Source organism: Trichinella spiralis (assembly GCF_000181795.1).
Source record: "Trichinella spiralis strain ISS 195 chromosome Unknown Scfld2, whole genome shotgun sequence".
Taxonomy (NCBI): domain Eukaryota; kingdom Metazoa; phylum Nematoda; class Enoplea; order Trichinellida; family Trichinellidae; genus Trichinella; species Trichinella spiralis.
The window spans coordinates 7,334,219-7,350,233 of NW_003526941.1; the positions used below are offsets into that span (position 1 = coordinate 7,334,219).

Below are 16,015 nucleotides of genomic sequence, written 5' to 3' on the forward strand. Positions count from 1 at the left end.
TTTTCAGTAGTAGTATTTCATGCATTTGAATCATTGATTCACCACCAGCTAGCTGCTGCATTGTGATTCATGCATAATATTTGAATACCACGAAAATTCGATTCACGTTGTTTGATTTGTCCAAATTCCATAAAAATAAATTTTTAAGAGTACGGAAATTGATTTTTCGAGTTCCCAGGGAAAGTAAAAATACCAAACGTAAAAAAGCGTTTAATTAATTTAAAAAAAGGAAACTGGAAAAATTCAGCAAACATGGTGCCATCACAGAAAGCTTACTTTTTGAATAAACGCACGTCGGTGAAAATTTCAACAAGTGTAACCACAAAACTCGAGACACCACCCACCACTCTCTTCGACCATTTGAAGACTGTATGATTTGGCAGGGTACTGTAGAACTTGATTTCTTTTTGTTACAGTATTTCTTGAATTAAGACCCATCATCGCACACATTATTCTGATGTACGAATGTTATATTTTATTTGTTTTACTTATTTTTTTGATTTCAAAATTTGCAATGATGGATTGCAATTTCATTCTTTTCATTTACGATCTTCTTACACCGCAAAAAGGTGGTTTTTGTAGTTATTTTTTGTCTCGTTTTTCAATTAAATGTTTTTTTTTTGTTTTTAGACGCTTATTATAAAAATTCTGTTGTTTGGATAATTGGAAACAGTGGTGGAATAAGTGAACAAATTGCTTGTCACTTGGCAAAATACAAGGCTCGTAAGCTGATACTGTCCGCGGGCCATGTGAAATCGCTTACATTTATAAAGCAGAAATGTTTAGGTGAAATATTTTTATTTTGAAATGAAATAGTTAAGATTGAACTGTAAATTATCAATTTCTTCCGAATCATGACAGACACAGTTGTAAATGAAATGTAAGGGCATTTTAAAATAGTTCTAATTAAGCTTGGCTATTTTAGAAATCAACAAAAACTGGAATGAATTCAGTATATTACTATTACCATTTGATTTGACCATAACTTCCACTCACGCTACAATCGTACGTACAGCTATGCAATGGGCAAATAATGTTTGTTGAATTGTCACAAAGTTTGTCTGGTTATAATTTTTTTTCATAATTTTTACAGAAGATTCATGTCGTCATATACAACGCCGGGCTATGTCAACGAGCCGTATGGCACGATATTGAACCGGAGGCGGATATTAAATGCTTCAAAGTGAATGCTCTTGGTCAGACAAATATAGCTCGTCATATTGTTCGTCATTTGGAAAGATCGGCACCAATAGGAACAAAAAATATCAGTCTCCCTATTCGATTTATCGTTGTAAGCAGTCTTGCTGGTATAATGGGTAATCAATTGAAACAGAAGAACTAATTATAACGCAGAAATGGAAAAGATTTTTCCTGTAACGAATATTATTTAGGGGTATCACCACCATTCTCTGCTTCTTACAATGCAGCAAAGCTCGCTTTGACAGTAAATGCTAATATTCGATTTTGAAATGTAAAATTATAATATTCATCAAATTACCTGTTTTCAACGTCAGAGCTATTTTCGGTCGTTACAAGGCGAATTCTCCAAGTGTGGAGGCATCAAAGTTGTCATTTGTGGTCTGAATTTGTTGCATCCGCTGGAAAATTCGACAACAGCTATCACTGGTGATAGTCCCAATCGGGTAACGACATGATTGTCAGTGCTTGTAATTCACACAATTTATATGCATTTCTTTCAGTTGTATGGTGAAGAGATGCAGAAAATTTCATGGCATTTAACAGCCGAGAGATGTTCAGAATTAATCCTGCTGGCCGGTTCGAAAGCCGTGTCTGAATGTTGGATTGAAAGGCAGCAGGCAATTTTCTACTTAACTGCCTGTTATCCACCACTGGCGAGATGGTTTATTTCACTGACAATTTTGCCTTTCATCCATTGTCTTCATTTATTTTCAGGATAATACGTAAACAGTTGATGAATCGCTGAGAGAGGAGGAAGAACGTACGCAAGTGCAGTGAAAGTGAAAAAAATGGTGTTACTATCGATGGTATCCGTTTCTCTACTTTCTAGTCATTTCCCAACGTTCACTATTATTCACTGCTGTCGAAATACGAAAATACCGCAAAACATTTTCATTCAAAAATATTAATTTTCAATAGCGAACAACAAAAAGAAAATAAGGATGCCAATAATAATAATAATAATGATAATGGAACATAACTGTTGGAATGAAGTAAAGAAAAAAAAGACTTCTAATCTTCGGTAGTTGTTGTTGTTGAATTGAATTTCACTTTCTTCGTCTCACATTTTGTCATGTTGCTTGATTGAGTGAAAATATTAACAAATTATAATCAACATACTGTTGCTGCTGTTTCCTCTGATAACTTCATCCCTACCTCTCATTCATTCACTCTGAACGAATGTAAAATTGCCTTGATCGATGTAATGGTACCAGTTAAAAGGCCGACCATTCCGAAAAGGCAGATTAGCAAATTTCCAAAGACGAGCAATTGCCATCGACGATTGTGCACACTGCCACGGTATTCACATAAAATTTCAATGATGGGTGGAAAAATGAACGTCAACGCAGACGTAGTCAACGCACCGACCAGTGAAATGAACAATCCAAGATGGGGTACCAGTTCGGCGAAAGTAACTGCAAAAATGAAAAAAAATTAAGTTGAAATATAAATTGCTCATTTCAACATTTCAATACAAGTGATCAAAACGAGCGTATAGCGGATGGCGTATTCAGCTGCTAAACGCAGACCAGGCCTGTCGATGGTTTGTTGCAGTTTCAATATGACAATGTCCATCGGTACGTAAAATTGCATCGGATAGGATATGCTGACAACAAATGAGACCATCAGTTTCACTGCTTTGTACAATCTATTGAAGTGAAAAGTAGAAATTTGAGAATAACAAAAAAAAATATTCCAAGAAAACGACTGAAATCTTACGGTTCATCTTTTGGCAAATTCAGCGTTATACTTCCAGCAACGTCGGATCCGAATCGTATGTAGCCGTAAAAACCGACCGCAATGTATAAAATGGTCGACAACGCGCAGCTTGTGTTCAAAATGCCATTCCAAGCATTCATAGATTTTGGAAATTTTGTCTTGTTTTCAATTGGTAAAATCTGAAACATTCATTACATGCTATCATTAATTACAGCGTTGCTACAAAGTGCAAACATTGCACAATTGCATTGTTATACCGTTCCAGCGGCAGAAAAGGCGAACATCAACGAGCCGAACGCCAGAGGCAATCGATCTAAGCTTTGTATGCTTGGCAGTCGTCTCCAAGATGGCAATTCTTGGAAAATGTATTGAAATGTGATCACAAAAGCCACACAATAAACCAAATTTGCCAACGTCGACGGTATGGCTAAATATTTCAGATGACGAATAGAGCACAATGCCAAAAACAGCGGTAGCAGAAAGGCCATATACGTGGCTAAGGAAAATGTATTCTGCACTTCTACAGTCTTAATAGAATTAATGAACGATATGAATTTATTGAAATGGTTTCTTCTATTAGAAATTTCACCTACCTGTTTGATATGCTCGGCAATAAAAACAAAATATACCGAACACATACCAAGCTGAGAAAAAGCTAAAGAAATATTGACAAGAAATTTTGCATGGCGTTTAAATCGTCTCAGCGGTTTTGGACCATGAAATACGGATAATTCAGCCAAAGTGCCATAATCAACTGCCGCTCTGCCGGATCTAATTTATACAAAGTTTAACAGTTCAACTTTATCATTTTTCTATCTATTGCAAATTATTACGATTACAATAACAATAACAGACAAATGTAATGTGCTTACCGCAAGCACATCATCTGTGATGTGCGAACTAATATACGTAGACAGCAAAGGTTGATGATCACAGTAAATATGAGGAAAATCAAGCCAAACTGAAATAAATGTCCGGTTAATTAATAATTAATTAATAACAGAGCAAGCACTATGCGCATGTGATCTAAATATTGAATAAATTTAACAAGCTATCATATCATTAATCAAGAATATTATTACTGCAAATGCAATACCAGTACAAATATATATATATATATATATACATGCAGAGTATTGTTTCAGGCAGGTGTATTTTTTCCATTGATTTTTTAAAATTCAATTTTGAACTAGTTTCTAAAATATACTTTACAATCCAATTTCACATGTTACAAAGTAATATTAAAATTGAATAAACTTTATACAGATACATAATGGAAAATGTTTCTTTCTTTATTGCTTCAATGAAGAAAGCATTTCAGCATCTCAAAAATGCAAAAAATGTTTGCCATATGATACAATAATAATAAGAATATTTTCACTTTGGTATAAAAATAAATATCATAAGAAAACAGAAAACAACATTACCATAAGCAATGATAAGAAATAGCAGGGCAAGAAGATTGAATGAAAATGTACTTACCCACAGACCAGCGTTGGAAAAAGCTTCAGGTACAGCTAAAACGCCGGTACCGACAGTTGATTTGATCAAATTCGTCAAAGCTTGATCATCGCTAAAAGTAAACATAAAAATAGTAATAATAATAATAACCAAAGGAAAAAAGCATCAATGAGCCCACCTTAAGCCATAAGTAAAAGTGGAGCGTTGTTCATTCAACCACTTGAAAATTTCTTCCTCATTTTGCACAGCATTGTCGTCGTCAATTTTCAGCTTTTCGCAATTTTTATTGTCATTTGATTTTTTCACTTCGGATAGTGAGAATTGTTCAATAACTACAAAACAATCATTAAACAACTGCGTGTCGAACAATCAAAGTAAAATATATTAATATTATAACAGTGAAATGAATAATGATAATGTGCTTTGAAAAAAATGCAAATTTTCAAACATTTCACAATTATTATTACCTCGATTCATTCAGAAGAATAACTCTGACGACAACTTATGCATGCATATATGTAATATATAGACAACAGCAACAACAAAAATAACAGCCGGTAGCATAAAACTAGAAAACTTTGACGAGGTAATTCACAGAACTGAAATCATTTTTTAAAATAAAAATGACAGTTTCTCATTGACAACTTCCTGTATGAAAAACTACAACGGTGAAAAAATTTGACTCTGACAATAATTTCTGCATTTCCATAGAAAAAACACAATGTATATTTTACTTACTATTGATAATTAATTAAAATTTTAAAAAATGCAAAGAATATTAATAATAACATACTTTTGTTTTGCAAAGAAGACGATTCGGCTGAATCATAATAATCATCATCCTCTAAAGTTGATGAATATTTCAATAGTTGTACTGATTTCATTGTGACGATAAATCGTGACGCTAAATTTGAAATTATTATTATTGTTGTTGACATCCAATTGGATATTCAAAATTGCTTTCATAACATAAATATGCAAAAGATATAATTTAGAAAATAAATTAATACTACTACTACTACTACTACTACTAATAGAATAACAAAAATGTGCCTGTGCAGTTATTACTTGACAATTATCGACCGTTTTCAAGTTGAACATGCAGAACCAACTGCAACGCACAGCAGCACTGTTTCTGAACAAAGCAGCATCCAAGCTTTGTTTACAAAGTCTTCGGCAAGGAAGCTTTTGATAGTGAACAATGCGATATATTGTACAATTTTAACTGTTTGTTATAAATTTTGCTTGCTTGCTTTGCAGATTTAATAGCTGAAGAGCTTTTAGTATTATTATTATCTGCAATGCAATGCAACCAGCTGCCGTAGTTATTACTGTTTACACTAAAAAAACCAATTAAATCATCACAAACATAAAAATTAAAAAAAATCTTTTACCTAATTCAGTCAGCAAATCAACACAGCTGCTGTGCCATTTCGCCATGCAAGGAAACGTTTGTCAAATGCTGACGTCCCGAATTGTGATAAAATCTTTTTTCATCATTTTCAATTAATATATTAACTTTTCAATTTTTATTTCCTGTTTATGCTTCACTCATAAATCATCAATCTTGTAAGTATTATTATTTTTTTCTTTTTTGGAAAATTCATTCAGAAAAAAAAAAAATAACAGACAAATTCACATACGTTACCACCACGATTACACCGAACCACACAAAGAAATATACTGAAAAATTAAAAAATAATCAATTATAAATAATACTTTTAATATTTTCAAACGTGGCTTATATTGATAACGATAACGTGTTTCAAAAATTTTCTTCACTTTTTAAAACATAATTTTCTTTGAGAAAATTAAATTTTTCAATCAACTTTTCCAACGAATATTCTCCAAGTACCTTTAGAAAAATATTAATTACATTATTATATAAATAATAAATTTTCATCCAACATACTGCATTATCTCGAGTGCGAATGTTGACGCTACTGTTTTCTTTTTCCTTTGCTCCGACAACCAAAATGAAATTCCATTTTCCCAACTGCGCATTGCGAATCTTCTTTTTCATTGTATCACTAGCATCTACATCCACATCACATTCAAAACCAGCATCAAATATCTGACAAAATAAAAAGTACAATTATGAACAAATTCAATATACATTTCCATTTTTTCTGCTCATCAGTATGCATAGTTTTTTTTTCTCTTCTACTCAATTGAAATATATACAACACAAGCAATTGTTATTGATAAGAAATTAATTATTTTTCTACAATGAAAAAAAAATCAACTTCACCTTCTGCTGTACTTGTAATGCGTAATCATCAAATTCAGGATGCACTGGGATGACCATCGCTTGTCGAGGTGATAACCAAAATGGCCATTTTCCAGCGAAATTTTCCGTCAATACAGCAATCATACGTTCAATCGAACCCAAAACTGCGCGATGAATTATAACTGGCCGCTGTTTTACGTGATTTTCACTAAACAGAATATTTAAAAAATTTATTCAAGTCAACAGAACACAAATGTGAAGAAAAAATCAAAACTTACTCGACATAATGCAAATCAAAACGAACTGGCAACTGAAAATCCAACTGTATTGTAGCACATTGGTGTTGGCGTTGCATGGCGTCCAAAACGATGATATCGATCTTCGGTCCATAAAATGCCCCATCGCCGGCATTCAACGTCCAAGGTAATTTAAATTTTTCCAAAGCACATTGCAACTGTGCCTCAGCTTCATCCCTTCAAAAAAAACAACAAGAAATAAATTATTTTTCAAATAGTAAAATAAAATGCATACCATGTTTTCACGTCACCCATAAAATCATCGGGACGAGTGGATAAATACAATTTCATGCTGAAACCAAGCGTTTCGTAAACAAAACGCAAAAAATCTAAGCAGCCTTCAATTTCTGATGCAATTTGATCTTGACGACAAAAAATATGCGCATCGTCTTGTTGAAAACGACGTACACGTGTGAGACCAGACAAAGCGCCGGACAGTTCATTTCTGCAAAATTTTCAGTAACACAAATAAATAAATAAATCAGTAGCTAATTAATTTCTTGATATTCAATCAACTTGCCTATGGAGAACGCCAAAATCGGCAAATCGAAGTGGAAGCTCTTTGTAAGTGCGAAGTCCAGTAGCAAACATCAAACAATGTCCTGGACAGTTCATGGGTTTCAATCCAAACAATTCTTTCTCAATTTCTATCCTGAATAAAAAATTAAAATTAAAAAGAAATACAGTTTTCAGAATCACAGTCAAAAGAAAATATATGCTGTTAAAAGTTTACTTGAACATATTTTTGGCATAATGTTGCCAATGACCAGAAGTTTCCCATAAACGACTGTTGTATATGTTCGGGGTGATCACTTCGCGGAATCCACGCTTTCTGTACTGCTTGCGTAAAAATTCAACCAATGTATTATAGATGTAAGCTCCACGAGGAAAAAAGAACGCCGATCCAGGACTCAATTCGTGAAAAATAAAAAGTTCTTGTTGTCTGCCCAATTTACGATGATCCCTCGATGCAGCCTCTTCCTGTAGAGAAGAAATGAAAAAAAACATCAATTGATCAATCATGCATATTATTAATTATCACTGCATAATAATTTACCCTCATCTTTTCCCAAAGTTTCAGTTGCTTGCTGTTTGGAAAACTCACACCATACACGCGTTGTAAACTTTCCATACTACTGTCCCCTTCCCAAAAGGTTGAACTATTCTTTGTTATCTTGAAACTGTTAAGTAATCCAGTATGGCGAACATGCGGACCACGGCACAAGTCAATCAATGGACCACAACGATATGCGGTTGTAGTTGGTGTTTTAACTTTATTTTCCAAAATTCTCAACTTAAAAGGGTTGTACTTGAACATTTCCATCAATTCTTCTTTTTTCAATTCCAATCTTTCAAACGGCTGCTTACCCTAAATTCATCATTATACAATACTGTAAAAGATATTATATATTCTTTTAATCTACTTACATCTATGGCTGCTTTCATTATTTTCGCAAGCTTGTCCATGTCTTCAGCAGTAACCGTTCTGTCGTCCATAAACATATCGTAATAAAAGCCATTTTCAATTGGAGGTCCATAGCATAGACAACAGCCAAACAGACGCTCGGCCGCTTCACCGAGCACATGAGCAGTGCTGTGCCAGAAAACTTGCTTGCCTTCATCGTCATCAAACAGTAGAAATTGTAAATTGCATGACTTTTCCAAAGGTCTTTCTAAATCCCACAATACACCATCCACTTTGGAAACAATTGGACGTCCGCCCATGTTCAACTTTGTCATTATATCCAGTGGTGAAGTGCGCCACGCCATTGCTTCTACTTCTTTACCATCCGGCAAGGTGACAGTAATTGGTTCACTTTGCTTTTTAGCTAATTCATCGTTGTAACTATAAAGAAGAAATATTTTATAAGAAAATATTAATTTTAAAATAAAACGTTTACACAATTCAGTAATTTTCATTGAAATATCTAAGAGGAGGTGAAAAACAAGAACAAAACCAAAAGTATAATAAAATTGAAATAGTTGTTAATAACTGCTGAGAGAAAATTATTCTTATGATAATTTTACTTTTACCATACTTTTGTACAAAATATTTTTTCAAACAGATAGAATTTATAACCAATATCACTTACTTCTTCATATATTTAGCCCACAAATCCAATCTTCGTTGTATAAAATCTGGCCAAGGATTCATTTCTATATCCAATTTATTTCCAAAATCCATTTTGGCCATCATACTTTCAAGAGTTGAGTGTTCTTGTTCCATTGGAATAATATTTTTTAGATTATACGAAGAATAAAAAATATGTCGTCGAAAAAATAAATGACGAAACCGACTGCCGACGAGCAACACCGTGGTTGACAAAATTAGTTCAAGCAGGCTGTATAACAAACAGAATGTAAAATGTATGCAAGAAACGTCATACGATAATTCAACGAGTAATTAACAAATATACATGTTTATATAATAGAAAAAAAAATTAACAATCCGCGTTGCATAAAAATCTGGCTTCATTACTTCATCCATTGTGTTACAATTAAAGATGCATTTTTTCTTTCAAGCAGTTTTCGCCCTTTTAAACATAGTATAATTTATTATTGTAAAAAATTAATATAGGTTATATAAAATTCATAATCTATAATAAACGAATAACACGATAACAATAATAAATAAAAAAACTAAAGTTTGATACAGTATGAAAATATATAATAAAGTTCAATATTTGCTACAGTCATTTGAATAATTCATTCATCTGCTATAAAATTAATACATATTGTGCTGTATTCATCTCACAGAACAACAATACGATGTTTGCATCGAATGAAAAACTTTAATATCGCAAGAAAGTTCCAAATAAAATACGTTTTACATTGGAGAATGAAAAAAGTTCCCAAAATGATTCATCATTTAATAGACATTGTACAATTTATTCTTAACTATTCTGATGGGGATATTTTGCTTTTTCATCAATTTAATGTCAAATCGAAGAAAGTATAATTTGAAAAGAAAACAAATGCACAAATATTTTGCCTTCAATCTGTTTTAAATAGCAGTTCGACGGAACCCCTTCCGGTGAGCAGAAGTTGAATCAATTTTGCAATCAAGAAAGCAAACAAACTTTATGCTTGTCAAAAAAAAGTTGCAAAAATGATTCATTGCAAGCTTTCTTCCTATTGAAAAAAATTCAGCTTATTTGCAACCGTGTCCTTTGTAATAAATAATCCACAGCGCAGTATGTACTGCTTTGAAATTGAACGCAGGAAAGAGCTGTTTCCTTTCCATTTTCCAGTTTTATTTACCATTGTAAAAAATGTGTTTGCTAATGTTAATGTTTGCCTTTATTATTTTTTGCTTTGTTAATGTTGTTCTGATTTCCGTTCAACTTCAACCACTGTGCACAATATACAGCTAGCTACCAGATGAGGGTGTGCCAGGGTCAGAACCAAGCCGTTTAACTGCAGTCAGATATAAACAGTAATGCACAATGATCGCGTGATTGGATGTTGTGTACTTATTGCTGATACGGACTAGGGTAAACAACCACCTCTCAACGCTGACCATCATCACGCGTCTTCAAACTTGAACAAACACAAACTGCTGCTATCTTCTTTTCCAAAGAAGCCTGTTGCCCATTACGTTCACAGCCAGCCTTTTCGACGACATCATCAATCGCGTTCACGTATATCATCATATCTCATTGATGAATAGAATTGAATTCTATTGTCAATATATTATTTCTTTACTATTTTGTTTATATTAATTATCATGCATTTACGTGTCCCTTGTTATTTATGTAGATATAATCACCAGTTGGATTATTATGAGCAACAGTGATTTGTATCGATTGTGCTATGACACAAGAGAAAAATCAGTTCAACAGCTACATTTTTACGATGATCAAAAGTGCGAAGAAGCGTTGAGCATTGCCGTGTTGGGTGATTACGCGGTCGGCAAAACTGCCCTGATTCATTCACTTTGCAAAAAGCAATTTCTCACCAAACACCAGCCCACAAAATCCACAAAACGATCCTACATCTCGTTGAGCTTATCCAACGGAGAAACGGTAAAATTGATCCTAAACGACACTTCCGGTTGTAAACGCCTACAAGGTGACTACTTGTACAGGTGCAAAGGTAACAAACAATGCCCGCTTCTATTTTGTATTATTTGTTAAGCAAATATTCATTTCAACAATTTCGATTTGCTATTTAATCGAATGAAAATCGAAATCAATCGATCAATTGTTGCTTCCTCTTTCACTCTCATCATCTCGTCACATCATTTTTCCAGTTTATTTCTGTTCACAACATCCTGCTCAAACTGATCTCTTCAAAGTTGTTTGAAAAGCATGCAAACAAAATAATTACCAACACTGATGAGAGTTAGTTAGTTCTTTCCCCCCAGAAAATTTTCATTTCAAATCAAGCAAACAAACTGTGCAATAAATAACGAATTGCTCAATTGCATCATCGTTTACAGAAAAATGATAATGCGTTGAGTGTAAATTGAAAGGACAAAAATTAATCATCTCATTTCAACCTCTTCCCCACTGTATAAAAATCAAAATTTCCGCATGGAGTTGAAATTTCAATTGTAATAATAATGTTTCACGTGCTTGTGTTTCGGACAGATATTTGAAATTTGGGTCTGAAATTTCAGGTGCCCTGATTGTCTATGACATCACCGAACCGTACAGTTATGCAAATGTGCGCTTGCATTTGAATGAAATTCGCCGCACAATGCCGCCGGATACGCAAATCACGGTCGTCGGCACCAAAGCGGATATGGTCGAGTTGAGAAAAGTGAAATATGCCGACGCGGCATTGTTCTGCTCTACCAATTCTTTGCAATTGCAAGAGTGCAGCGCCAGAACTGGTGAAAATGTGAAAAACGCGTTTGTGGAACTTGTGGAGAGAATTTTGGAACGACAACGTGTCGACATTTATGAACCGTCGTTCAATGTCGAATCGATTGACCAAGAAATTAACGTCTTCTCCAAATGGTCACTACTATGCTGTTGGTATTGACCATTGTAAACTTTTGCTGTAAATAATTTTCGAACAAACATCCGGGTGGTAGGCTAACGTTGGCATTGCTGTATTGACAGTTTGAATATTTTTCGTTTATGTCAACAAGCAATCATAAAAAATGATATGATGTCAAATGATTACTTTATCTTTGTACATGTTGCGGATGTAATAAATTTATTTATAAACTGAAGAAAAAACTAATAATCCACAAAAACCTTGTGTTCGGTTTTTTCCCTGTTATTATTGTATTGAAAAATTTCCACTAATCAGAAATCAGCTTGACATTAGAAAAGAATTTTGAATAAGCTGAATTTCGTTTCAAACCAAATGATGCTATTGCTTGTCCAAGAATGTTATTGCAAATAAATCAAAATTGACAAGAATGTGACAAAGAATTCCCGGCAAAGGTTATTCTTACTAGCCAAAAATCATTCGAGGGTCATTGGTCTCCGATGTCAGAAACGCTAATACAAATGGCAACCATTTCACTAACAACTAGACCAAATAATGAAATATCAAAAAAAATTATGGAAAAACTGACTAGTGATTCATCCGATTTATTGTTTTGAAAAAACTTTCATCTTTTTCTTCAAATATACCCACCCATGTTGAGCATGCGGTTCTCAGTGACATTGGAAAGAAGATGGCTGCCAGCAAAAGTGTTCGAAAAATTTACAACACCCTGAACTGTTGTTGTCTTTGCCAATGTCCGTAACGGTCTGCTGACCACTGGCATTCATTGGCGGTTAATTGCTGACACTGTTCTGTCAATATTGAAAAATGGCAAACCGACAAATTACATCCAAATCGCATTTTTATTAACAAATTTGCTGTTTGTGCAACCAAGCAGCTATTCATTACGAACATATTTTTCCAGTTCATCCGCAACCAATGCACTATTTAACTTGTACATATTCCATTATAAATATGAAAGTTTTACCAATCAAATACTACCTGATTAATAATTTAATCAATTTATACATGACAAATTTTTTTCACAAAAATAAACAAAAGCCTCTTCACCAATTGGAACTGTGCTATCTGTCATGGCTTCGTTGGTACCTGGCTGTTTCAATCTGCTAACATTTGAAAAAATGTTTCAAACACCTTTCAATCGTTTTGTTTGAGATGGGATTTTTTAATTGAATAAACAAAAGCGATCATTGAAAAATGTAAATATTCTACCCAAAGTGTACATTACTGTGTTACAGTGAATTCACAGAAGCTGGACAAAATGCAAGCTGCTTACTGAGGCATTATCGGTTTTCATTGTTTCTCTTGCGAAAAAACTGTCGACTGTGAGAACTTCTCCGAACTTAATTAAACGGAAGAAAAATCCTTCAATTATTTGCTCACTTTCGACAAATCTACCCACACCACTGATGTGATGATAATTGGAAAACTTTAGACAAAGAAAAAATAATAAAAACGTAAATAATCATCGCCATTTTCGAACGATTAAATATGAGTTGATTTTTCCTATGATACAACCGTTCTGGTCATCTGCTCTACATCAAAAGACTTATCGAAAGGGCATTTCACTGCAGCGTAAAGGTTACTTTACATTTAGAATATCTTTCAAAAGGTTGGACAGTGCAAGAAAAAAAATTTTACCGTAGTTTGTGCTTCACAGGGACTTTTTCATTTTGTATCAACAAAGTAATATTTTTTGGCCGTTTCACTTTTCATTACTTTCAATTTTCCTACTTTATAAGAAACCCAGCACGAGCTTGGCAATAATTCAGTATCACATTTTTGAAATTTCTAACAATACAACAACAAGCAATTTGATAATAAAAGGCTTCTTCAATGATGCATGATGCGATTCAACTTTTGACAACCGGAAACGGCATAGCGTCGATCCAAGAGCGAGTGAAAAATCGACTTTCGGCTCAACAGTCACCTATTTGACACTAATGGGACGACACACCCTGCATCATTTCTGAAAATGTTCTTCTATACATTCTGCATTCATTCCACTGATGCTGGTATGTGTTAAAATTTGAAATCCCACTACCAGAATGGCCAGAAATAATGACTATTAACTATCGCTACTTCCACTGCTGCAGAAAGTTATACCTACGCAAGTTGAACCTCTTTGAAGTGACAAAAAGCAAGGAAATTTGCAACCGTCTGACACGGACAGGTGGTCCAATGTGTCATCATTTTTCATCACCTTTGACATTTTCACTCCTCTCTTATATTCTGCATTCTCTGGGAACTCTTTCACTTCTGTCAGCTCTGTTTGCTGTTGGTGTCAAAGAGAAAGAACCATCCGCTCATCTATAGACTGGCAACACCAGAAAGAGGAAAAGCCAATGATAATTTCATGTTCATCGTTTTTTAAAGGTGAGTAAAATTTGTTCGCTTTTGTTTGGTTGCTTTTGATCATGATCAATCAGTTTGATACACAAATGAAAAAATCTGATACTTGATGATGCGTCAAACAACATAAAAACAAGAAAACCACCAATACCACCAACAATAGCAAAGGAGGGATGATAAATAACATATTTCAGAAAAAGATAACAATAGAAATCTTGCTAATTTCGCAAAACTAACTGAATTGTATGTAATATTATTCTGCTGATTGATAAGAAAGATTGCAAAATTTGCCGAGCAGCTAGTGGAATAAGTAACCTGAGGTAAACATTGATAAAATAAGATAGAGCATGACGATAAGGATTATGCTAATCTTTTTTGTCTCATTCAATAATTGTAACGGCAATTAATATTTTCTCATAGAAATCTGTTTGACAAATATATTTCTAATGACGAGTTGATCATGTAAAACACTGACTGATCAGTGATGATGACATGCTTCTGATTAAAGTTGAATACTTTTATAACTGGAACGTGATAATAATCATCATTATTAATGTTTGAAGTGAAAACCTCCTTTCTGAAATAGCACAATTATCCCTAACGCAAAGTTTTGTTGCTTTCAAAAAAATATATGCTGCTTATATTTTTGATGATTTAAAATCAAAATTGTTTATGATGATTACGGCTTTGGTGTAAAACAGTTGTCAGTAAAACAGGTATAAGATTAAACGACAAGAAGCGCTTTCTTTGAATTGGAATAGAATTTCACGCACAGACGCACACACAGATAAATGCATATGTGCATGTATGTTTGTATGTATATGCATATGAACATTCCGGATAATATTACTAGCTAATGTTCATTTAGTAAAGTAGCAATTCAATGCCGTCGTTTAGGAAACTAACCTCATAAATGAACGACGGCATCAGTTGTATAAGAACGTGGACTAAAATTAGCATCATTTCTCAGTGAATACAGCTTAGATTATAATTAATCGCAATAAAAAGGAAAAAAAACAGAAGAAATATTGCATTTTCAGCATTGAAAAGTATTATGATTCATTTTGGTGCGTTAATTACTCAAAACACTGAACATTGCTTGCAACATTTGCCAAACAAGATGTCACTGATGAATTATATACAAACGCGTTAGCAACACTGAAGAGTGTGCATAATAGAAGTTCTGTCCCACGCAAAACAAACTTTGCACATGAAATGAATAACAAATTTTCAAGTATAGATTAACTAATAGCAAAGTCAATCTGTAAATGCTTTTCAAAATTGTATACATTAAATTATCGACATTATAACGCATACTTTTTGTAATGGATGAAACATCATTACTTAAAATTGAATTCTTAAATTTATCATTCTTTGCTTATAATAACTGAATATAAATGTAATGGAAAACTTAAAAAGCGGTGGCTATCCAGATATCCGTTTGTGCGATATTGAGTTTTTCTGGAAATATCAAACTAACGGATATTTGGATAGCTGTTGAAAATATTCACTGATGAATTGATCCATTAATGATTACATAGAAAAATAATTTGTAATAATAATAATATATTGTAGTGAAATATGCCAATTTGTTAAATTCATAGGTGGATAAGAAAAAGTGTACAGTTTTCTCCAACTGCAAAGTTCCTAGTTTGAAAGTTGTAACAATTGAATATTAAGTTTCATTTCGACTGCTTGCATGCGTGTAATGTATTCATGTACATCAAGCAAGCAAGCAAGCGAGCAAGCAACGTGATGGACAAAACGTGACTTTCGCTTCGTGTTCAAACGA

At 33.5% G+C, this 16,015-nt stretch overlaps 3 protein-coding genes across 3 annotated transcripts; 2 read left to right on the forward strand and 1 right to left on the reverse strand.

The window, feature by feature from the left end:
- Nucleotides 1–517: 517 nt before the first annotated feature.
- On the forward strand, nucleotides 518–1,945 carry Tsp_12182 (dehydrogenase/reductase SDR family member 7). Its single transcript, XM_003380467.1, has 8 exons — nucleotides 518–572; nucleotides 631–786; nucleotides 926–1,035; nucleotides 1,094–1,316; nucleotides 1,392–1,444; nucleotides 1,515–1,643; nucleotides 1,701–1,861; nucleotides 1,915–1,945. Exons 1-8 carry the CDS (start codon nucleotides 518–520, stop codon nucleotides 1,943–1,945), a joined length of 918 nt encoding a protein of 305 aa, XP_003380515.1.
- Nucleotides 1,946–2,555: 610 nt separating this feature from the next.
- Tsp_12181 (threonyl-tRNA synthetase, cytoplasmic) lies at nucleotides 2,556–9,133 on the reverse strand. The gene is made up of 23 exons (XM_003380468.1): nucleotides 9,000–9,133; nucleotides 8,335–8,752; nucleotides 7,964–8,275; nucleotides 7,640–7,887; nucleotides 7,496–7,558; nucleotides 7,142–7,351; nucleotides 6,889–7,083; nucleotides 6,632–6,818; nucleotides 6,293–6,454; nucleotides 6,210–6,235; nucleotides 6,024–6,063; nucleotides 5,797–5,867; nucleotides 5,607–5,720; nucleotides 5,391–5,515; nucleotides 5,174–5,284; nucleotides 4,559–4,712; nucleotides 4,402–4,492; nucleotides 3,792–3,880; nucleotides 3,560–3,690; nucleotides 3,154–3,446; nucleotides 2,920–3,098; nucleotides 2,689–2,848; nucleotides 2,556–2,615 (listed from the first exon to the last, which is right to left on the reverse strand). Exons 1-23 carry the CDS (start codon nucleotides 9,131–9,133, stop codon nucleotides 2,556–2,558), a joined length of 3,573 nt encoding a protein of 1,190 aa, XP_003380516.1.
- Nucleotides 9,134–10,688: 1,555 nt separating this feature from the next.
- On the forward strand, nucleotides 10,689–14,488 carry Tsp_12180 (Ras-related protein Rab-14). Its single transcript, XM_003380469.1, has 6 exons — nucleotides 10,689–11,001; nucleotides 11,528–11,888; nucleotides 13,110–13,196; nucleotides 13,307–13,483; nucleotides 14,003–14,247; nucleotides 14,418–14,488. Exons 1-6 carry the CDS (start codon nucleotides 10,689–10,691, stop codon nucleotides 14,486–14,488), a joined length of 1,254 nt encoding a protein of 417 aa, XP_003380517.1.
- Nucleotides 14,489–16,015: the final 1,527 nt, after the last annotated feature.

What these genes read in the sequence shown, in the direction of transcription:
- Tsp_12182 (XM_003380467.1), top strand. Translation starts at nt 518, where the DNA reads ATGGATTGCAATTTCATTCTTTTCATTTACGATCTTCTTACACCGCAA. An exon ending in TATAAAGCAGAAATGTTTAG is followed by an intron (nt 787 to 925) that starts GTGAAATATTTT and finishes TGGCTATTTTAG; the next exon opens with AAATCAACAAAAACTGGAAT. An exon ending in CTATGCAATGGGCAAATAAT is followed by an intron (nt 1,036 to 1,093) that starts GTTTGTTGAATT and finishes TAATTTTTACAG; the next exon opens with AAGATTCATGTCGTCATATA.
- Tsp_12181 (XM_003380468.1), bottom strand. Translation starts at nt 9,133, where the DNA reads ATGGAACAAGAACACTCAACTCTTGAAAGTATGATGGCCAAAATGGAT. An exon ending in TGTCCAGGACATTGTTTGAT is followed by an intron (nt 7,352 to 7,495) that starts GTTTGCTACTGG and finishes AAAATTTTGCAG; the next exon opens with AAATGAACTGTCCGGCGCTT. An exon ending in TAACAATGCAATTGTGCAAT is followed by an intron (nt 3,099 to 3,153) that starts GTTTGCACTTTG and finishes TGAATGTTTCAG; the next exon opens with ATTTTACCAATTGAAAACAA.
- Tsp_12180 (XM_003380469.1), top strand. Translation starts at nt 10,689, where the DNA reads ATGAGCAACAGTGATTTGTATCGATTGTGCTATGACACAAGAGAAAAA. An exon ending in CTACTTGTACAGGTGCAAAG is followed by an intron (nt 11,002 to 11,527) that starts GTAACAAACAAT and finishes CTGAAATTTCAG; the next exon opens with GTGCCCTGATTGTCTATGAC. An exon ending in TTTAGAATATCTTTCAAAAG is followed by an intron (nt 13,484 to 14,002) that starts GTTGGACAGTGC and finishes ACCTCTTTGAAG; the next exon opens with TGACAAAAAGCAAGGAAATT.